Below are 24,896 nucleotides of genomic sequence, written 5' to 3'. Positions count from 1 at the left end.
CCAGTATGTTAAAAGGGACTTTTAAATGTCGTTGTGGCACCACTACAAAAATTTGCCTAACGACCCCTGGCAGTACCCTGATGACATTCCACACAATTTTAAGTAAAATACGTTGTGGCACCATTTGGTGGTGCCACAATGTAAATTTTGGTGCCTGAACGTATGTAAAGTATATAAAATGGTGCCACAAGTACATCAATTATGAGTACAGGTACCTAATTTTTTAAAACTGTAGGTAACTTAATTTTCTACGTAAATTTCAGGATATTGAATATTCCTTCCCCCATCATCCTGTTTTTTCTCCCTGGCATCAAAATTTATTTTATTTTTTTAATGAATTTTAAAAATTTTAAAGCTGAAATCCCAAAGTGCTTCTTTCACCCCTTCACCCTTCATTGTGGATGAATTTTGCAAGTTTATGTCCCTGCAATATGAAGGGGGAAAATGTCTACAACTTACAAGTAAAGGATTTTAGAAAATTTTCTCTAGGAGCTTCAATGTTGAGTCATTATTGTTTTGGATTTTGTCGCCAACTGTTCCCTTTTATTTAGAAGCACAACTTTAAACGATTCCAAAGATTCATTGAGGAAGAAGAGGGAGGAGCTGAGAGGAAAACATCTTCGGATATTGAAAACGGGAAAATACGAAATTTTGTTTTTGCAACAGATGCCTTTTGCTGAAAATATGAATATTTGTTTTATGTATTCACCGTCAGAAAAACGTCCACATTGTAACCCTTCCCCTTCTTACCTCTCAGTGATGAAAATAAAATCATTTTCTATTCGAAAAAAATTCAGAAAATACCAATATTGTAGAAAATTGAGTTCTCGAGTGTCCTATGAGTCATCTGATTTTTTAGGAAATTTTTGAAAGTTAGCAGTTTTTTTGAAATGATGATTAAAATTCACCAGAAGTAAAAAATTTTAACCAATTTATTTCCACTTTTCACGTTTTAGAATATCCAAAAGTAAAATCACCTTCCCTATTAAACAAAAAAAAATCGGAAATTGACATAAAAAAGGTATTTGCATTTAAATAGTTCCGTGTTAGGGAGCTTTTTTCCCAATTTGCCAAAGAGTCACTCATGATTTTGTATGAAAAAATGTAAAAATATACCTACTTGTTCATATAATTCATCAAATATGCAAGAAAAAAATGATATTTTTTTCTGAAATTGGTAATGCATTATTAGAAATTGGGAAAGATTGCTTGTTGAATATTTGTTTTTGTAGATCTTCGTAAGTGATGATTATTTTGGGTGAAAGCTAAAACTCAATACGAGTATATTTTCACTCATTTTCCCTTGAACTTAGATTATTTTACTCGTTGTGATTTCAATTTGCCTATTACGAATCTTTACTTATAACGATGCAGCAATCAAATTGAATCCACCGAAACTCAATCACGTGTTTTTTACGCGTATTATATACGTGGTCGTATATATTTAGAAGTAGGCGGATTTTGATGGACGAAACAAAACGAAAAAAATTGTTTCGTCAACCATACGCAGTCTTACACTCTGGTACATAGTCGAACCGTGCTCGTTGATAATTATCGGCGTATTTTTTTCTACTGGTTTTCCAAGTTTGTAAATTGCGGTAGGTATGGAAAGCAAGGTGCGCGGTGCGAGGTAGTTGCATAATAAATTACATCGCTAATCGAATGAATGATACAGCGAGGTGGTTTTATTTTATCTTGTACCATACATAAAATAATGGTCTTTTTTTGGTTCACAACTTCGTGTTTTGTCACTCGTTTATTTTGGAAATCACTGCCGATGCGATGTTTACACATAATGTACTCGAATCAGTATTGTGACAAGATGGTGGTGCTTTGCTTTTGTTTCTCAAATGAATTCGTTATACATGTATAGCTTGCGTATGTCTATGTATCTTGTTTAATGGGTTCCAGTGGCATAGGCATATTATCATACATACCCCATACCGAGGTCGCGTGTGGTTTACGAGGGTGCTGCTGTTGTACATACTTAATTCGAGTGTTCCTCGTCGCCGATGTGTTTTTATATTTCGATAGGCTTTTCAAACAGAGATAGTTCGGATCGAAAAAAAAAGAGGAGAAAAGAAATTGAGATAAGCTCTAATGAGTATTCAAAGATAAGGGAATTTAGGAATAATACTTGTAAGACGTGTGTTATACGATGAAGTACGCGATATTGCAGAATCGCGGTTTTACGTCGGTTTTCTTATCGCCTGAATTTATGTACGTAGAATAAGTACGCGTATAAAGTAAATATTGCAGCGTTATGTACCTACGAGCTGTGTGGAGTAATTATTCGTATGTGCTTTACGTATGTAGATGTGTGGTATATGATTCGGTGTTCCTATTCGATAAAAACAACCTATACTATATGTGGTGAAATAGTAATGTAGTCTATGTTTCTAGTAAGTTCAAACGTCAATACGAATCGACTGCCAAATATACTACCATACCTGCTACCTATAGCTTTATTCTGTGATGGGAAAAAAAAGTTACGATGAAAGCTTACTAGCTCACGTATTGACGTGTTGACATAATAAAATTGATACGGTGAAAAACACGTTTTCTCAGAGCGATGTTATTTTTTTGGAAATAGCACGTTGATCCCGACGTTCCATGTGCTCGAATTTCAATCACTTCATTTTTTTTATAAATTTCATCCAGTGAGTTTCAGCTGCTTGCTACCTTCCTGGGTAGTGTGTAGTACCTATTTCTGATGCGCGTACGCTATGATTCTGTAGCCTTGGAGGGAAAAAATGATTTGATGGAATCATATGAGAACAAAGTTTGATGAGACGACTTCCGGATCAAACTGAATTGAATTTGACCAAATGAAGGATTTCTTGGGCGAAATTGGTAGCGATTCTAATTGAAAATTTTTATTCCAATCCAGTTCAGTTATTAAATATTTTTTCCCCAGTTCATTTAATTTTTTAATATTCTTTCAAAGGTGAAAAAAATTGAAAAAAATCATATTTTTAAAAATTATTTTTGAATCAAGAGTCATGAGAATGAAATTTTGACCATGGGAAAAAATAAGAAGAGCTCCTTCAATTTTTGGTCTTCATTGTAATCTATCGTTATTCTATTTTTTTCTGTAGGCCTGTCATTTTCTTAGAGGACGAATGTCAAATATGGAGGTCCCTGAGTGATGAAGTGCGGACGATCCTCCCCCCCCCCTCTCTTTGTCTGGGCATCTCTTGACGATGTAGAGAGAAGTGAAAAATGCTCTAGATAGTCTTATTGGGTTAAAAATATTGATGTATGTATGTATGTAAAATAACTATCATCAATTTTTTTTCAACTTCCTCATTTGACAATGAAAATAGTGGAGTTGAATCAAAATTCTTTTTTTGGGAAGACATTTCTTCAAAAAAATCGTGTGACGTCAAACTACCTTCTTTGTGATTTTTTTCGAATTTTTAATGGGAAAAAATTCAAAAATTTATACCCATTAGATCATTTATTCGATCTGATAATAAGAAATTATTTTCTAATGAAAACATCGATTCAGAACGAGTTCTTGATTTACGTAAATTTCTGTTCAACATGAAAATTGGATTAGTCGAACGAGATTTGTGAGTACAATAAATAACAATGAAATATATTTTTCAAGTAAAAATATTGCTGATTTTTATTTTTCATTTCTTTGTATTACGATTTTTTTGAATATCTTATCAACCGTTCTGGTTTTTAAATTGACCGGATAATGTACATATCGAGAAGCGTCAAGTTCCACTTGACCCAATACTTTGTTATATATACCTACCTACTCGTACCTACGTTTATCACCCTCTGTATTTTTATAAAAATAAATAGCAGTGGGAAAAAAATACTCGAGTGCTCGTGTTTGAAAATTACCTACGTTTTTACTTACGTTAGGTATACTTGCTTTATTGTAGAGAAAAACTCTCCACTAAGTCATCTCCATTTATAATGAACCATGAAGGAAAAGAATGATACTCGAATATGTTGCGAATTTGTTCTCTATTTGTATCGAATAATGTTTCTGTTTGTTTGTTTTTTTATTTTCCATTAACGAGATCAAAGGTTATAAGAATAAGTCATTTAAAAATTTTTATAGCTTCATTAGGCGAAAATTGGTCTTGTTTTGTCGGCAATATTGTAAATTTTGGGTGAACATTTTTTACGCCTAATTTGGTTTCCTACATTTTGTACCAAATTATCTCTGAATTGAAAATTCTCGCTTGCTTGTATCTTTCTTTGTTGGGTTTTTTAGGGAAAAAAAGGTTTAGTACAGAAAAAATGTTGGCAGAGAGAAGTCGAAACAGAGCGAAATAAATATAAGTATACAGATTTTTTTGTGTACTAATTGAGCATTCAAAGGCCATCGTAGTAATTCTTTCTATTCACATTGCTTCCTTCATTTAGTGTTTTTTCTTCCTTTAATTTCGTTTTTATTTTTCACCTCTTTGAATTTCGATTACAATGAATAACTTATCAGCTTCGTTCGATTTTTATACATGTGGGTTGGATTTTTTTATTCTTCTACGAACTGATAGGTTGGAAGATACGATTGTCATAAAAAAATCGGAAGTTTACTACGTAGCTTTGCTCGGTTTTAAATTATTCGTCGTGTGGCAATAATCTTTGTGCCTATCTTTATTTCTAAAGGTGTTATTTTTTCGTAGGACTCCTATTTTTCATCTAGAAATTGATGAACAATATTGTTTTTTTGGAAGGGGAAGGGAGAGGAGTGGAGGGGAATCTTTTTCCCACTTGTGGAGTCGGATCTATTTTTCGTAGGAAGTTTTATTTTTGAGATGTTTTGAGAGGAAGTTGATAAACACTTGACTTAATTGTTTTGACAAAAAATGCGATTAATTTTTTTGAGAAGAACTCGCAATCCTATGAAAATGAAAGTTATTTCTAGCCATTGTTTTTATTTAGAAGGTAGATCTGTTAGGTTACTCGTAGATTGGTTTTGTTCTGGAGAATTTGATTTTTTTCATGCCTACCTCGATGTTAACTTTTACAAAATTTGTTGTTGCTTGATGAATCACCAAAATTAAGTTTTACTTTTCTTCATTATTCACGAATAATGATACAGCCGCAATGAAAAAAAACAAACGCGAATGAAATCTTAATAAATTACCAAACGTTAATTATTTCCAAAGGTCGATTCTTCATACTTAGTAGGTAGAGGTACTCCTGCCTGCCACGTGAACAAATTACAAAGAAAAGAGAAAAAACAGGCGCCTACTTACTGGAAATTCATTTCAATTTGCGTTGTTTTGCTAAAAACAATGATACAAAAAGAAAAACACCATTTTCTAACGTGAAATTTAATTCGAAATAATTGAAAATTTTGATCAATAGCCGAGAGAAAATTTCATCATTCAAGGCTATATTCAGCATACCCCCTGTTGTTTGTTTCGACTGCTCGTTTCTTTCGTTCATTTGTAAAAGAACAGACGGGGAATAAATTTCCATCTTTTCAAATTACGTTTCTCAGTAGTCAGTACCCTACCATGAGCAACCATGGTGGCTGCTGGATCAACTTGCCAAACGAATGATCTCTGTATTGGTTTCAATGGTACAAAAAATTATCACTAGTTCAGCTGTGATGTGGTTTTTGTTGCTGACGGAATTGGCTTTTCCAATAAATAACCATGCTGGTCTCCGAGCTAACTAGGTTAACGGTCAATGCACATAAACAGCCAAGAAAACTGTGGCACGTTTTATCTGCGAGTGGCGAGTGAGTTGAGGCATTTAACGTACACTCGTACAAATATTAATTTTTATTTTTTAAAACGAATTTTCAACTTGATGTGTTTGATAGCAACGTATGTTGAGCGTTGAGCTAGATATCATTATGCGTAGCGTGTTACTTCCTTTTTTTTTTTTTTTATAGAGCTGTGTGAAGTTAATACGTCGATTTTTTTGTAACCTCGTTTTTCCAATCTTTTTACTACGAAAAATATTGATTTTTTGTACTATAATTCGAAAATCCGACAGCAGGTTATTATACGAAATCATATTACAGTTACTTTATGGCCGACGAACGAATGACAGAGCCGCGCGTTGTTACAAGAGGAACAAAATCCTCTCGGTGATGAGAGGGCCAGGACGCAAGAGAAAAGAGGCTGAAAGCTTTACGCAAATCTGATAAATTTTCACGCTCGAAAAATGCTCTGTATAGATTTTAGATTGAAAAAAAAAAGTTTATACCCATTTAACGTTATGGGAGGTATGTTTTGTGTATGTCTATATCTATTCGTACGTGTGTATCTCTTCAGCATTTATATAGCTTATTGACGGCGTCGGTGGCGCTGGTGTTTTGACCGAGTGGTCGTTCGTGTCGCTGTCGTTGTCGTCGTCAACCATTATGAAAACTTACAAATGTAGGTTATTGTGTTTACCACTTGAACTCGATTCTTCATTTATGTGGCGTCCTGGGAGTGAAAAAAAAAGAAGGGCTCTAGAGCCATCGTATCGTCAAAGCTATACACGACGTTGAAAGTTTATAATACAATCACGAATACGTAAAGCAGCAAAGCTTGGTATTCGTCGGTCGTCGATTGTTTTCCAATATATAATTCATATAGCGACAGCAGGAAATTAAAATCTCGACGAAATGTTATGTAGTAAATTGGCAGAACGACGTTAATTTTCAACTCAAGAAGGAGGAAAAGCAAAAGCATACAAACAAGACGTTGCGTAATGGCGGCGCCTCGACTCGTCACCCCACCTAAGCCTCGTTCGTTATTTAAGCTACCTTTGCGATGAAATATTACTCGCGTTTTTTGGTAGAAAAACACGATTTAAATTAGCAGCTCGACAGTAATACCCTAGCAGCTTTGCTCGTATCGAGTATAAGTATATTTAATATTTTTCCTTCGCCTCGCGTCTCATACTTCGTCTCGATTGTCTATACCAGCTTATGCTACACCTATATTTTGTATTATTGGCACAATAGCAGAGCCTCCTGTTGAGCAGAGGTACACAATGAGTGGCGGCTTCGTCTGTGTCTATATTTATAAAGAAGCGAAATGGAATCAATATCGCCGCGTCGACGTGGACCACCGATACATCATATGCCGGCATGTGAGGACGGGGAAAAAGAATACCGTCGAAGTAACCGTATAATTACGTGTGCTCATGTTGGTATGACCGACCGAGTTAACTTGTCATCGTCGTCGATGTTGAGATGATTGCTGCGCGAAAAGTCAGTCGACAAGGAGTGATGCTGGTTGAGACGCACGCGTATCGTTTTGATTTCCAATAAATTTATCTTTTTTTTGCTGAGAATTGCTATAAAGTCTTGTCCACTACTAAAGGTGATGGAAGTCTTACTTTCGGTGAAAAATCACTGAAAGTCTCGCATTTAGCCAAAATTGCCACAAAAAGTTTTTTTTTTTTTTTTTTTTTTCACTTACTGAAAACCTGTTTTGAATTTTAGCTTTTTTCCAAAAAATTTCAAAAACTTTTTTTTGAAAAACTGTTCAAATGTTTTGTTTTTCCCTAGAATTGGCCAAAAAGCTTCATTTTTTTCTAAAATAATTGTCAAAGTCCAAAAAATTGCGAAAAGGTCACATTCTTCGACAGAAATTCCATTTTTTTTATAACTGCAGGAAAATCTTACTTTTTTATCCAAAAATGTTGTTGCCTACCGAATTTTCAAAATCTTGCTTTTTACCAAAAACTACCTAAAGCTTTGACTTTTTATCACAGATTGTCAGTTGCGTACTTTAATCTCATTTTTTTGCAGAAAATTTCTGTTTCAGTTTTTTGTCAAAAATTGCTAAAAGTCATGCCTTTTGCGAGAACTGTCAACGTCTCACCTTCTGCAAAAAATCGAGAAGTTTTATTTTTTCCCCAAGATTGCCTGTCTATTTTCATTCTCGGTTTCCACCAAAAAACACCAAAAATTCTCGCTTTTTTGCTAAATACCTACAATCATTAAGTCTAATAAAGTTATAGGTAACCTTTTTGGCAAAAATTGCGACCAAGTGTTATTTTTTCGTCAATAATTTCCAAAAAGTCTTGCATTTTGTAAAAATTGTAAAAATATTTTTTCTGCATTAAAATATTCTGTTTGCGTTTTGTAATTTTTTTGGTTACTTTTTCAAGCTTTTTTGATTGCTAAAGAGTTTTTTTTTTTTTTGGAAAAAATTGAGTGTGAGCCCAGAGCTAACAAGGGAACCTTTGGAGGTTGTCACCCTCTCCCCAAATCCAAATTTCACCATTTCCAGCCATTCTGGATCCTCCAGCGTGATTTTTAAATTTCCCAGAAGGCACGAATATGAAGTTAGGTAGCTAAAAATCGAGGTTTCGTTTGATCTTTCATTTCAAAAAATCTGTTGTTTATAAATGTGTGGTCAAAAAAACCACTCTTGAGGTGTCCCTCCCAAAATCGGCTCAAATGTGGATAGACTCGTTAAACTGGTCGAGTATAACACACAACTCGATTTTTAGCTGCCCAACTTCATATGTATTCAAGCCTTCTGGGGCAATTTCAAAATTCTGGAGAAATTGAAAATCGCACTGGAAGCTCCAGAATGGCTGGAAATGGCGAAATTCGCTCTTGGGGGGTTAGTTCTAGACGAAATGAAAATTCCCACGCAAAATTTGGTTTAGGGAGTTTAGACCATGCTCTTTCCTAAAATCGCACTCCCGTTCAAATCAGAGGGTGACACCTCAAGAGGTTCGCTTGCAAGCATATAAAAATCAAATTTATAAATTAGGCTCCAGCTTTTTTTACCAAAATTATATAATTGAATATTTTTAATTTCATTTTTCAAATGAAACAGTAGTTTATCTTACCCACGTGAATTCAGGGTATTCTTCATGCCGATCTATGTGCAATTGACCCCCCCCCCCCTCCAAAAATGAATTGAGTTTCCCATAGATAGAGTACGTTCAGTTTTTCAAGATACGTTTTCAACTGAAGATGAAAGTTGAATTTCTGAATTTGTTGTGCAAAAGTTGAAAGCAACCATTAAGAAATTTCAATAAAACTTGAAAATGAAGTGGCATACCTATCTATTTTATTTTATTTTGAAATCGTCGAGTCCAATTATTGGCTCATATTTTCAATCCGATGGCTCTGACATCCTCTCTTTCCTATTCCAGTGCTTTTGAATATAATAATTTGTTAGATGAGGTTAATTTGTGTAATATTTTAAGCAATCTTTTGTTTCATATTCAACATTAGTTTTTCAAAATCATTCTGAAAATTTTAGTATTCGATTACAGTATGGGAATAAAAATGAAATTGGCGAGGGATGAGGAGCTGTATTTTCTATTACCTCGTTTTGAACGCTAAGTTTCGCTGTCTTGTTATAAGTTCCCTCAATATTCTTCAAAGAAGAAGTTATATACTCATTCACTCCATTCGTTATGCAGCCTATCAGCGAATCTGCGAACACTGCTGTAATCATCTTTCCATGCTTCATTGTTTCATCCTACTCAAAAAGTTCTTCCATCTTAAAGAACCTTTGAAACACACTGTGTAGTGTGTATATGAACGGAATGTCTTCCGTTTAACGAATATTAAATCCTCTATACTCATGTGAGGAACAATTCCCGAAGCAGTTTTCTTAATTACTCATTATGCTCGTTTAACATTTCGCAATAAGATTAATGCGTAACATTAATTGTTACAGTTCGCCAAACGAACACTGGCCTAGTTTTTGAAAATCTTTATTCTTTATTTTTTCATTTTATTTTCTTTCTTTGGCGTAACTTTACTTACGTTACGTGTCGAAGAAGACTTCGTATTCTGGGTTGTGTTGTATTGCGCCTAATACACTTGTACGCGTACAACCTTCGGGTATACTTTTTAAACTTTGTTAAGTTCAACCTTACGATGACATTCGTATTAATTTTATAATTTTCTAAATTGTCTTCGGCCGTACCCATCGCATAGACTGGTACACGAGCATAGCGTAGTACATCTAACTGATTGTGTTGAAGTTGTAGTATGTGGTTGCGTCGTCGTCGTCAAAGCGACTTCGATTACTTGGAACCGGTGCGGTGACCACACGTGAAGGTGTAGGTTTCAGTTGAATGCGTGCCTATGAAAGTTCTCAAAACGTATTGTAATAATTAAGACTTCATATGTTACGTTCGGCAAGAGATAAGAAGTAGAGTTAACAATGTTATACGTTGAAATATTCCGCCCAGCAGCGATACAAAAGAAGAAAGAAATGGAAAAAAAAGTTAGTTATTTGAAAAATTCCCAAGTGTATATGACTCGGTTTGTGTGATCTTAGGGGAATGGCTTTGGATTACCAGTATCAACGCGAAGAATCACCAGGTTATCATTTTTACGAACATTTCGAAAAGGGTTAGTTTAATTTTGGGGTTTTAGCTGCGAAGCGAGTAATTTTTTTTTGAATGATGAACTAAAGTAAATACATCAGTATCCTATGCTCACGTTTCATTTTATTTTCCAAAAAAAAAAAATGTGGCTATCGTCTTCTCCTCCTCTCTCTTTCATAGCTGCCTCGTGGGAAAAGTAAAAAAAAAATAACTTGGAAAAATTAGCGTGGAAAATTTTGAAAAGTCGAGGAAAACCATGTTTGAAAAAAAATGGCAACCGTATTATAGGAGGCACTTATGGTATCTGAAAGCTAAAAACAAACGGCTATATGGGTGTTATTATCTAAGGCACAATATCACGTACGATTCAGTATTACCAACAATCATATAGAATAAAATTCGTTGAATCGTATTTTCTCGTTACGAGTTTACGTCATTCTTGCAATAAAACTGCTGGAATGAAAATTTTCAGCTAGAAAATCTCGATCTGGCAGAGTGGTGTAAATGCGTGTGTCCCAGTTCGCGTCTCAAGTCGTATCGTCTTCTTATAAAAAGCCAGTCAGCAGAAATAAATTCATGTACTCGCGTGTATACTCGGTCGACAATTTCGTTTATTCTAGCTCACCCTTCGTATACACTCTTTGCCCGACCTACACGCACGCGAAATTTGCTCATTTAAAACAGACTGAAACGAGTGAATTTTCTTTCTAAAAGCTTTCCTCGGGGAAATGTATAATTATTTAGCTGGCGAAAAAATTTCTCAACTTTTTTAGCGTTTCATGTGCATTACGTATTATAAGTTTTGTCAAAGTGGTAAGTCTACTTTAAACTATAAGGAGCGAAATTTTGCGACGATGCGAGGATTACCAGACTAAGTAGGCGGATTTAATTTTTTTTTTAACGCGAACCATCACTATCTAAGTTTCAAGTGGATAAGCGCACAAGCTGTAAAGATGGAATTACTCGTACTAGGATCTTGGATTAGGTATATAAACGGAATCTCTGAAGTTTTTTTTCCACCCTTTTCCTATGGTTTATAGTTATCGATGACGCGTATATCTCTATCTTCATTTCTCCAATGGTACGGAATGAGGATCAAATGAGGGGGGGGATCGGACAGAGATAGATATCGATGGGAGATACGGGTATTGTACGAGTTTTATCAACTAGTATATCCGCGATTTGATTGATAATCCGAGTAAAACTATATGATCGATTGCTGAATGGTTTACCTACCTCACGCGTAGTATCTTTTTGAATATGTCATTCTATGTAACCATAAGAGCTACATAATCGATATTTTAAGCTTGTACTTTGGTGTAGAGTAGGTATTCGTGGAATTTTGCGTACTTTTTTTTGCATTCCCATTTGGCAACAGGTAGATAGAGAAATTGAAATATCACGTTAAACCTGTCGCTGAAACGGAAAACATGTAGCGTGTAAAATTTCCATCGATATCGAAGCTTTCGTTATACACGTACATATAAAAATGAGCTTTTCAATATGTCAATGTCTAGACGGTCAAGGATTTTAGAATTTTCATTTGTATTCGTACAGCGATGTGGTATTATTGGTGGTATTATACCTACATGAATTCGTTCCAAAAGTCGAACCGAGTTATGGCATCTTTCGTAACGAGCTTTTAAGTTGAACTAATGCAATTGGTGAAACTGAACTTGTATCATTATCGAATACGTAGTTAGATAGAGGTAGGTGTTTTGGAGGAGGACGAAGACTATAATGGTTAAATATTAGCAAAGTTTTGGTAGACTATATTATTCTGGTTTGGTATTATGTGTGTTGTGTATAAGTTGCGGTCATTTTATACCATATTATGGAGAGAGAAAAGTGTATCATGTTTCATCTGAATGAGCTTGTAAGGTTTCGTGTCTTTGGTCTGTAGATCGATTATTCCAAAGCAGAATAATACTCTTATTAATGTCAGTAGCTCGCATGTGACACATCATATTAACATTCAATTTCACAAAACGATTCCAAATTGTTCGTGAAATTGGCACCACACCTGACTTGATCGAATACTGAACAAAAGGTGAAATAGAAATGCGGGTGGGAACACGCGAGGGAGAGAAGGAGAAGAATGTTGCTGCCAAGATGTACTTCGATCATGTGGATTTAAATTACATATTTCCAGTTGTTCTTAGATCGTGGGATTTAAAAGAAATCAATTTTTCAAATTTTGAAATTTTTGAGCTACTTAGGAGCGTTGAAATTCATGTCACTAATTTTTAGAATCGTTCGAGAAAAACTTCTTTCGAAACCAAAAATATTTTTACCCCTCAAGTCATCGAACAGTTTCTGGATTTTCCAGGCATTGAAATTTTCATTATGAGAAAACCCTCTTTTTCCTCTTTCCCTTTTTAAATTATCGAATAAAGAAACTAAATGCACTATGTCTCGACCATGGCCTGAATCCGAAAAATACAACAGACATTTTATGATTGTTGGGTCACCCCATATACGATGGAATCTATCGAAATACTTATACGTAGAAATGAGAAAATACATCGCATTTTGTCTCTTGTATAGCCTACGTTGAAATATACGACTCGACATTTTACATTTTCAACGCGAAAGCTTAAACTAAAGATGACAGTATTTAATTTAGTTTTACAAATTAAGCTTTCAATCTAAATTCGTGTAATTATCGCCGACTCGGATAAAACGCCGAGAAAATCTTCATTAAACGTCGTTTATCATTTTCGTGTCCTGCCGCGTTCGTTACGGTCGTTTTTCATTCGACTACACCGCGTATATTGTGTGTGTAGATATACCTTTCCTATACTTACAGTATGAAACGTGCTCGCGAAAATTATCACCGCAGTTAACTTAGCGCCACACTGTACACAGTACAATTCGTACTTTATCTTACTCTCTACCCACCTTGCCTTCCTATAGTCCTACCAACCTCGATTTAGGTGTACCTACCTCTGTTTTTTCTCGTGCTACGTCTTATTTGTACGACTAAACGAAGCTTTTGATACCTGTGTAGGTGAAGGTGCAAAGTGTAGTAGTCGAGCACAAGGGAAAGAAGACTGGAATATAAACATTTATAAATCACAATTCACCACTTTCCGACATCATTTGTACGAGTAATTTTTCTTTCTCACAAATAACATTTTCTGTCGTTCTGTGATTTCATGAACCGTTGACGTACCGAGGAATGAAGCTTAAGTATAACCCCATTGTTTTGAATGAATAAAAATATGAAAAACAACGTCGTAGTTCCATTTTTCCTTCTTTCTCGCGTTCTGTATCTTTCGTGTTCTGTTTTTTTTCCTTTTTTTTTTTTTTTTGAAAACAATTTTTTTAAACTACTTCTTTGTTTTTTGTGTAGATGAGAAAAATTGCGATGAAATTCTTCCGAGCAGGTGATTCATTAATTCTGGAAAATTCGCGTAGGTGATTGGAGCTATCTGGTGTCTTATCATAATTAGAAGTGTGCTAATTAAGGCTCTAGCTCATAGCCCAATGAGCATGATGATTTGGCCTGTGACTCAGATTTCGATTTTTAACCCATATTTCTCGTTTAGTTCTATCGCATAGTGAATTTTGAGCGCATGAGAAGTTTTCCATACACATCCTGAGGAGAGGGGAGAGGCTGGTACCTTCCAAGATGTGTGTTCCAGGAGATTTGTGTGATTTATAAAATTGCTCTTAATCGATTGACCTCAAGTTGAGGTTTCATCTTTTTGGATTTCAACAAAGATTTTGAAAGTTGCTGTTTCACCATGTTCAGCTGTTTTTCAGAATTTTTCAAGTGTTGGCCTCTGTTTCATCGCCATAAAACTGTTTTTGAAATGCGTTAGGTATACCATACCTCCTTGCAAGAGAACTGTTCGACCATTCGACCATAACACAATCCAATTTCTGTGAAACCAAGCTTTATCAAAAGAGCATGTCCTCCAACCATTGTAGGTTAAATCCAAATTTTAGTTGTTAAAGTTCATTTTTGGATTTTTGATGAATTTTTGAAAATTCGAAAACCTTTAATAAAATCATTCAATTATGTATTAAAAATTTCTTCAAAAGTGTGTTTATTTGGATCATTTTTGAATAATAGTGCCTGCAGGATGTAGAAAAATAACTCATGAGGGGGATTTGTTATTCTTTGTCCAAATTACTGGACATAGTTACTTTTTTTACAAGATTTACTGATTTTTTTAAAATCATTTTTTGAAACTATTATTTTGTTCAATTTTACTGAAATTTTATCAATTTTTTATCATTTTAAAGCCGATTTTTTGTTTTGTGATGAGTTTTATGTAACTTGCTGGATTTGATTAATTTTAATGTGGATGATATTTGAGAAATTTTTCATCATTTTCAAATATTTTTTCTAATATTTGAGGTATTGTTTTCATTTTTGCAATGTTTTATCAACGTTGATTTAATTTTGACTGTTTTCAATGGCATTTTAATAAATTCTCATAGTAATTTTCGAACAATTTTACCTACTCAATTTTGTCATTTTTTCGGGGATTTTATGGTAATTTTCAGTGATTTTAGTGACAATTTCACAAAATACTGATCAACAAGTGAGGTAAAAATCAAAAGCCGAATCTCTATACTTCCTGAGCTGAGGACTTTACTGCTTATCACATAATGTTTTGAATAAAACAGGTGACGAATTCGACGACAATGTGTATAATTGTGTACATGGAGGGGAGGAGGTAATTGAGTCAAATTTGAAGGTGTGGGTGAAATATGTACAAATTGATGAAAATGAGAAATTCTCCAACTAAAATCTTACGATTTCTTTTTCTTTGAGAGAGCATTATTCTTCCCAGTTTATATCTTAAAAAATCATATGAAGATATTCGATCTGAGACGTTTGATGATGGATTTCATCATTTTATGCTTCCAACGTTTTGGTAAATGTTCACAATAACTCAATATTTGTGATCCTTTGTAATCATTGATAGAAAACGATAGATGTACAATAACGTTCTTCTCCTCATCCCTCCATCCATATTTTATAGCCATATTATTACACATGCTTCGAGAATTATAACGAATGTTTGTGTATTTCATGTACACTACTGTTACGAGTTATGATTTAAGATGGAAATTAAAAAAAGAAAAAAAAATTGTTCACTTTCACTATATCTTGCTGTAGTATATGCCAAGATCATATTCCATCATTCGAAACGGTCTATAAATTATTACATTGTTCGGTGTATATGTTCTTGTACATTGCAATGGGTACGTTTATTATTAGCTTTGTACGGTTTTGTTCCTTTTAATTATTATTTTTATTATTTTATTTCAAATTGATTATAATAATAATAATTTTAAAACGTTGTAATAATGTCTCGATTATTTTTCTATGTTGCAGGAAAAAACTTGTATAATAATGAACACGTTGCAATCAAAATGGTAAGTTTTAGTTTTATATAAAAGTTCATTATTGTGAAAGGTTCGAGTACGCAAATAACCAAGTCAGGGTTTCCGGCGAATATGTCTCTATCTTTGGAGTATCGATTGGTGATATTATAAAAGCGACAAAAAAAATTACACCAATGTGCATGTAATGTACATAGCATGTGCTCGTATAGTCGTATGATGTCGTACACCTACAATAATGTTCGGGCATTTATTATTTATTCAAAAATTTCATTCGTGCGGTAATGTATCGAAGTTGTTTTGGTAGATTGGAAAAAACCATCTGAAGGGGGTATGAGCTATATTCGATTTGTGTTGCAAACGTACAAATCATGAGGATTTATTCTGCTGGGTGGTTGATGAATTCGTTTGCTCGAGTTATTGAGCAGATGTCAATTCGTAACTTTTGAATTGCCATATTTATCATTTTCTTGCAAGTTTTGATGAAATTGCAATTATTAAAAGCAGTATTTTGCAGCTGCTGATGGTGATTTTTCAATTTTTGAGCGAACTAATGTAAGTAAAGTGTTCATCTCCAAAAATTTGGTAATTTTCAAACCTACACAAGATAAAATTAAGAAAACTTAAGAAGGCAACCCTCAACATTATCAAAATAGGTCAAGTTTGCATTAAGCACGTTGAAAAAACTTGGAAAATTTTTGCACCATGTGTTTTTTCACGGTATGTAAATTTTCTGTCATTTCTTCTTCGTTTTCGAATGTTGTGGTATTTCGGCAAAATTGGTTATTTATCGAATAAATATCGACGATGCGAACAATATGATGAGAAAAGTTTGAAAAGTTATTCGATATTTCGAATTCATTTAAATACTTTTTTAAAGCTACGTATAGTTGTACTTATAACTACTAACAAGTTAAACGAACCATTTTATGTGTGGTTCGAAAATCGCGAGAGATTTTCGAATGAATAAATTCTCAGTGCTGGGTATATGGGTAATTCGGCACGTATGATTAATGAGGTAGAAAAATTTCGCTGTTACAACGGTTTTTTATGTGCGAAATAATGTCGGTGAGTAAACGAAAGGAATTTCCTATATTTAACCAAATATCCGACAGTACCTTAATTTCATTAGCGGATACCTGATGAGGAAAAAGAAATGAATGAAATTTTTATGATTCCGTTGTATACCTGCCTGCCCATCCTTCTGTACGTTTCCTGCCAGAAAGAAGATTTAATTAAGGATATCTCTAAGTAGCACAGGGAAAAAAGTCTCTCTTGAATTTAACGAAATTAATTTGCTTTTCATTTATTTTCATTTCAGTTGCTATAAGGGAAAATTTTTCCTTCGTGTAATTCAATTTTTTTTATGTTCGACTCTTAATGCTGCGCTATTTTAGCCTGTTTGAGACTTAATGGTACAATTTTTAAAATAAATTTTGAAGTAGGTGTTGATCGAATGTGAAAAAATTACGCTGTAGTTTAGAGCTAGGAATAAAGCTGAAATAAATTAGGTATCTGCTTATGCTTTCAATGGAAACCGTATCCTAGAAATGCACCCATTAAAATTGAACCTGCACTTCCAAAGAATTGAAAAATTATTCAATTTTTGGTTTTCAAGCTCGTTAATAAGTTGAAAAATACTAGGAGCAGTTTTTTTTTTCCAGATTTCATTTCTCATTCGTAGTTTTCTTAACATTAAAAATTTGTGAATTGTACGAATTATTTTATTATCATTTTTTTCATTCTCGAGTATTATTACTGTTATTAGTCGAGTGAAAAAACACTCGTTTTTGAAGTGGCGTACTTATTCTCGGTGTCATAAAAATACTTCTTTTTTTGGCAAATTTATATAATAAGATAAAAAATAGGTCATAAGAGATTAGATTACAAGACGAAACAGAATGCTATTTTATAACTTTTGAAATATATTATTGCGGTTTTGACTCACGAAATACGTTTACGATTCAACTAATTACAGTTACGATATTATATTTTTAGTTAATCTGTTGAAAAATTTCGTATAAAATACATGATGGATGAGGGAAAATTGAAAAAAAAGGCGAAAAAAATGTTCACAAAATTAAAAACAAACATACCCATAGAATAGTTGACGATTAGAAAAAATAGGTATCTATATAAAAAGTCAAATCGTTTGGTCATTGTACATTTTTATACGTATTAAGTAGATGAATGTGACAGAAAATCGAATTCGTTTTATTTCCACTTATAAATATTTGTCGAGTGAAAAAGAGGGAAAAAATAATAACGTATATGGCGGCAATTTATTTAATGATGAAATCGTTGGCATATAAATCGTATAGGTAGCCATGAGACTATACAGTCAGATATATTCGCTATTAAGATGAAAAGTGTCCGCATAAATTCGAAAGTGAAGAGAAAAATGACCCGGGATGCTTCATATTATGTGTAGAACCATTCGCTATTATACGCCCGTTGCGAAACAATGAAAATGTTATCTTAACACCGCTGGGTCGGGGTCATCGAGCATGTGATGGAAAACTTCTTGACGTAACAATGAAACATATCCAGGAAAAACTTCTTCATCTCGGAATTGAAAAAAAAACGACGATTTTTCGTAAAAATGTTGTGAATTTTTCGCATATAATAAGGTTAGAAAAAAGGGTCCACCTTTACGTTTATTTTCTCGCAGCCGTGTTCAGCTTTACGACAAACACGATGGCGAGTGGATTAATATTTGCGTTTTTCTTTCTCGCTCTTTCTTCTTTCTCTCGCTCATTCACACACGTTTTTTTTTCATTCATTCGTTCATTCATTCAACCGCTATATTTAATTTTTTAGTCGTTTTTCGCGGCCAAATGGAAAAGATAAATAATGGTGGCGTTTATGCTGGCGAATTGTTGATATATGGTTGTTCGGTGTAATTGATATAGGATGATAAATGGGACACGAAATTACTTTTTCATGAACTGTGCATGCTACTGTATATGTAGGGTGCTATAATCGACGTGGAATCACATGATAATCTACGATACTTGATGTATACACGTGTTTCTTATAACCTACGAAGTTAAAATATCATATACAGCATGTACAGTATGTTCCAAAAATACTCTCCATTGAGTACTGTTTATTGTATTTTAATGAATGAAAATTTAAGGCCTTTGAATTGTGGTGGGCTGAGCTGTTGAAGGGTATTATGAGAGGAGTTTTGGGAAGAGAAGAAATTTTGGGCGTAAATTTCATATTTCTGCATAATTTCTAACAATTTTCAAAACCATTGGTATGTTAATTTATAATTGAAAAAAATTTGCTAAATGCTCCAAATCTGCTCAAAATTATTCAAAATTGCTTCGAATCGATGTAGGACAGTATTAGGACACGTTACATTTTTTTAAAAGTTTGCTGCAAACTAATGAACTTGATGGAGCTAAATTCTTCATAATCCAATTTCGAGCTCAAAATTAAAAAAAAAAATCAAAAACATTTTTCTCGAAACATTTGAAAAACACGTCATTTTTTGGCCTTGTTTCACATGTTTTCAACCAAAGTCAATAAATTAGGTATCAATGCAAAAAAATTCATAATAAATGGTCATTTCGTCCCCTGGTCCCTTTTCTCAAAAATGTTCAGTTACTTAAAAAATTTGGCTAGTTTTCCAATTTCTAATTTTTTTTTCATTGATTTTTTGGCAAGGAAAAATTACAAAAATATTGCATACCTATTTGAGCAGAATTCCCAACTTTTCACTTCGATATTATTCTTCTTTGAAAATTTCCAATACATCCTCCTTTCCTCTCCAGAAAAATCGCTTCTCCATCAAAAATAAGTAATGTTTTTCGAAATGAATTTTCAAAAACTTGCTCTTTCGTTGCTTGGGCTGCTTTGTTATTTTTTGTAGCATATACCTATTCTGACAAAAAAATATTGAAGAAATTGAGGAAAAATTCTTCAATTTTTTTTCTCGTAATAGCCTATCATAAAAATTAATAAAGAGAATACTTCTTGAATTACGTATTATTAAAAGCTTTTGTCCTCGTTACACTTTTTCTTTCAAAATTGAATTTTCTGGAAACAATTGCTCAAATCTGAGAAATTTGAAGGATAAAAAAATCTGCTACTCGCATCAGAAACAATGTTTTTTTTTCTTCAATAAATTTTGAAAAACTTCTTCCCTTATATTTTCTCAGTTGCAGGCCATGTTGCTATTCCTTCTCAAAAATATAATTTCTACATTAAAAATAGGAAAATGAAGAGGTCTTAAGAATTCATCCAAATTGATTCAAAAATGTCTATTTTCTCTTCAAAAGTATAATTTTTCAAAAAGTTTTGATCTGATGTGTTCAATTGTGCTTATTGTCAGTTCTTTGGAATCCGAAACAAAATAAAAAGGACGAAACACACCGAAATAGTTTTACAAAATCTTAAGCTCGTTATTATTAGAAAGAAATAAAAATTTTGAAGGTCGTACGTAGTGTTAATTTCTTTTAAAATTCAAAAAAGTAGGTAGCTCAAAAATCACAAAAATATCTGATTCTGGATTTTAGTGGAGTGCGAGTTTTGTTAGGAATAGTGTGAATTTGTATTCGACAATTCTCTTGTTTTTTTGAAAAAAGTTTTGGCATTATTTACTTGTGGGTGGGAAGGGGAAATGAATGGGAGTCGATTCGACCACTCTTGATTCCTAAAAAATCATTTGGGAATCAACTCATACGAATTTGGCTTCATGGATTTTAGTATAATCTTTCTCTGTAAATTTACCAAACTTTCCATGTGCGTAATAATTTGAAACATTACAAAGTTGAAATAAAAGCTATTCCTATTCCAAGATTTAAGGCGAAATTTAATTTGACAATAAATTTGAAATGGCTTCAGATAATGCCACAGAATGACTTACGTAAAAGATCAGATTTATATTTTTCGCTTACTTCTCGTTTTAAAAGCACCTATTTGCAATTTAAAATCACCATAAAAAATTTTAACAACAGTGGCCTCGTCTTAATTTCATACATCAACTCCTTCAAAACGAGAGCAAGGCAAAAAATTTATTTAACCTTTTTCGTATTCTACTGCCTGACTTTCTCAAAGGTCACTGCCAATTTTTCATCGGGAGAACTCGTAGGGTAGGCTTACCACGTAAATTGATTTGCACTCAGCATTGAAATTCACAAACTCACAGTCGCAGTCGTTTTTTTATTATTTGAATATGCAGTTAAATGGAAAGATGCGTTTTGTCTGTCTTGGATTGTGCACTTCTGCCAGAAACAATATCGGAAAACGTGTTTCTTGAATTTTTTAAAATACCGTTAATTTCAAAAACATTGTGTTCATGTGATATTTTTTTTCTCGCAATTACTAATTAGTCTAGATTGTTCCCAAATCAGAAGAATATGAGATGTTAGAAAGTTAGAAAGGACACCCTGTAATATAGTGATGTCATCAATATCAACATACAAGTCGGGTTGCCTACGCATAAACTATGCAGGCAAACGCACATACAGTAGTATAGCCAACGACTGCGGTAATAATCATGTACGTGGAATGTATGATTGAAACGTCGATTGTGTTCTGTGTATAGGTAGTTTAAGATAACAAACGAGTTATCTCGAATAACAGACATTCTCTCTCCAAGTTCAAACTTATGTACGGCGGTGAATTGTTTTTATTCCTAGTAAACTTGGAATATAGTAACAGTACACACACGACACAGTAAGCTGTACGGAAGTGAGATGAGAAGAGATGACAACGACGAAGACGATGATGAATAAAAGAGAGGTCTATATACTCTAGGAAATTATTATCAGTATTTACAAAAAAAATGAACCTTAACGGATTACCAATGGACTAGACGATTAAATAATTTATCTGGAATGATGGATTCGTGCGTTGAAAAATGGAATCGTGGAAAATGATCAGATGAGATTTTCATAGATCTAACATTTACAGAATATTCTCCGATAGCTGTAGGATGAATAGAACTCAATGAACTAAAACAGAGTACACGTACCTACCTACGACGCCATCGTCGTGCAGACTGCGAAAAGATGTGAAGAAATTACTTTTCTGATTTGAGTAATTTTCACTAATGTGGTTTGGCGAAATGAAGCTAATACGTAAAAAGGGTCGTGGAAATGATATAGCAATCAAATGCGTTGAAATTGAAATGGTTTTAATGCGATTCTTTATCAACCGATTTTATAAAAGGAAAAAGAATTCGAAGGGAGCGTTCAGTTGTCTTTGAAATATTAGCGTATATCTTGTATAATTTTTCAAAATGCACTCCTAGTAAATCCAACTGAAACGTACTGAGCAGTGTAGAATACTGTTTTGATTCTTTTCTCTAAAATTTCAACTAAAAAATAACGTCTTTTCATAGCATCATGAAAAAATCATTTCATGCCTCTTCTCAAATCAATTATTTTTCCATAAAAAAAAATCGAAAATTTGCTTGTAGCATAAGAAAGTATTTTTATACGTTCCATGGCCAAAATAGATGCACCACGTGCCATTTTTACAACCGAGTTCGAAAAATAAGCGTGGGAAAAATTTTCAATTGATTCCCAAACGCAAATTTAAATAAAAAATTGGAAAAAAATCGTTCAAATTAAAAATCAACGCAGGTTCTTTTCGTAAAAGATACAAAGAACGAAGATCCCATGCTACTTACTTGAAAAATAACATATATACGAAGCTATAAACCCTTTTCATCCGAACGCATTCGTATCCAAAACTTTCACCGAAACGCAACAAAAAAATGAGCTAAACATTTTTTACCGATTTATAGGCATCATGTGAAAAATTTGAGAAGTAAACACGAACGAAGCATTTCAAGGGAGCGTGCAGAAATTTCATTAGTTCGAGTTCAGCAATTCGTAATTGTCACGGATCGTCTAATAACACGTGTATATCCCACAATAACATCTTCTTCAGTCTGAATTCATAGTCTTAGAAAAAACTCCTTACATCAACAATTCCACAAATAAATTGAAAACTTTCACTAGTAAATCGAATTTTAACGCAAGCTGCGTAAAAAAATACCCTTACCAGTTTACATTTCGATATTTTCAATTTCTCGGGTAAAAATTCAAATTAAAACGTTCAAACGAATCGTTTCTTTCCATATCTCTAGGGATGATTTCTATGTATAGAAAGCAGGTAGTCAACTTCTTTCGGTATAATTCAGCCTATCGAGTATCTTGAAAGACATTTTTTTAAGCCAACGCTAAGTTTAAATTTGACTCAATACGGCAATTTTTTTCAATTTCTTTGTCTGCCTAGGTATCTGATTCGGAATAAAATTTTCCATCATTCTTTGATAAAAATCTAACAAAAAAGATTCCCAATTTCGAATTCTGTTCATTGTCGATGAACCCTAAAAATTATAAGAAAATGGTCGAAAACGATGAAACCTTAATTAGTAGCTTGACAATACGGCTCGGCTATGAATTATTATGATAATTTCACTCGTTTTAGCGAGATCAACACCGCGACATCGAGCTAAAAATTACTCGACAACTTTTACCATTATCTAGGCGTAAAATATGCTCGTATAAATGACGTACTATAGCACGAGAAAACTTTCGTTTCCAAGTCGTAATTTCAACTCGCTCGAGTGAGAAAATTACCTACACAAGCATTAAAGAGGGCGAAAAAAATCTCAACACTTTGCACCAGCATGATCAAATCATTCAGCATTTGATCATGCCAACAGCAAATACAGGGATACAGTGCAGAATAGGTATTTTTACAAAAAGACTCGAGCTGAAGTTGACACGCGTATTGCTTTTACCAAGCTTATGAATAATACAGCATGCGAGGGTGTATAATCTGACAAGAGTAAAAATTAAAGCGAACGATGTAGGTGGCAGTATCCGAGAAAATACTTTTCACCTGCGACACCTAACGTAAGATTCTTTTAAAATTATTATACAAAATTGACCTACATATCTCGCGACCCAAAGAAACTTTAATACCCGTTTAAGAGAATACCCGGCAAAAAAAAGTCTATCGCAAGACCAGAACAAATAGGTAACCAGGGTTTTAGACCCATTTGTGTATGAGCGTGTGGTTTCGTAATAAATCGATTGGAAATTTTTCCAAGAAAATTGTTCTTTCTGAACTTGATGCATTATATACATACATTTTTAATACACCAAATAACCCATCCATTATTTCCGCAGCTAAGTATTGGGCGAAATTCCGGTATACACGATCATTTTCGAAGAAAACTTCTCAATTTGAAACGTCAATATGTTTACATTCGACGATTTTTCGCCATTTTCAATTTTAATTTCGCACGATATCATTATACCTTATGAAGTCTACTATGACTGTTTTAGTTTTTAAGTGGATTGAAATTACGACGAAATTTTCTTTGATTAATATAGTAAATTTTCAAATTTATGTAGATGTTGACGAATGATTCGGATTAGCAAATGAGGTATTCAAAAATTAATACTTCGAATGCAGATTTTTACACACAATTTAAAACGCATTTTTTGATTGGAATAAATTTTAAGGATAAAACTCCACTGAAGAAAGTGTTGGGGAGGGGAGGGAGGAATTTGAAAAATCATAGTAATTTTTGAGTTCAACGCGAAATTTTTATGAATTTTGACCTGATGACTTGTCGATATTTTCAAGCAGATGTTCCTGCAGTGCATAGGTATAATATTCGGATCAACAGAGCTCGTATTTTTCTCTCAAAAATGTGTAAATTGCATTTTGAATGTAACAGAAATGTGCAAAGTGTCTTGAAAAAATCAAATAATCCAATATTAGAAGAAATTTCCCGTCACGAATCTCCTGAGTTTTTGTGGCTTTGGCCATGTTGCTGAAATCACGTTTTTGATGCTCTATCCTTTGATGTACAGGACGAAAATTTTGAAACTACACTTTTCTTGATGCAGTTAGTGGCGTCAACGTGTTTATGGTACATTTTTTCAAATTTTATCATTTACCTGTCTGATTTTTTTTTTGAAAACAAATGGAAAATTTTCAAAAATGTTGATACCAAACTTGAAATTGTTTGGAATGCTCATTTTTTTATTAGGTTGGGGGGAGGAGGATTTCCGTATGTATTAATCTACATAGCTTTACTACCACATGCATTAAGAGAATAACTTGTGCATAATTTGTGTTCAAGTTAATAAAAGTAATGCTAAAATAACGACGTACATAATATCAAAATAGTCAATTTTTTATGGTTGAACTATCATGGCATTGTACTGACATTTATGATAAAGTAACATTCATCTGATGCATATCTG

At 33.5% G+C, this 24,896-nt stretch overlaps 1 protein-coding gene across 4 annotated transcripts in view; it reads left to right on the top strand.

Annotated features, from left to right (window-relative positions):
- gish (casein kinase I gish) overlaps positions 1-24,896 on the top strand; it is an 88,769-nt gene that overhangs the window by 33,241 nt on the left and 30,632 nt on the right. For all 4 annotated transcript variants that reach the window (XM_065350766.1, XM_065350767.1, XM_065350768.1 and 1 more), the window contains exon 2: positions 15,641-15,681. In XM_065350766.1, coding sequence (XP_065206838.1) covers positions 15,641-15,681 — 41 coding nt within the window. The remainder of the gene's footprint in view (positions 1-15,640; positions 15,682-24,896) is intronic.

Source organism: Planococcus citri, chromosome 2 (assembly GCF_950023065.1).
Source record: "Planococcus citri chromosome 2, ihPlaCitr1.1, whole genome shotgun sequence".
Classification (NCBI taxonomy): domain Eukaryota; kingdom Metazoa; phylum Arthropoda; class Insecta; order Hemiptera; family Pseudococcidae; genus Planococcus; species Planococcus citri.
This window is presented reverse-complemented; position numbering and strand designations above follow the sequence as displayed.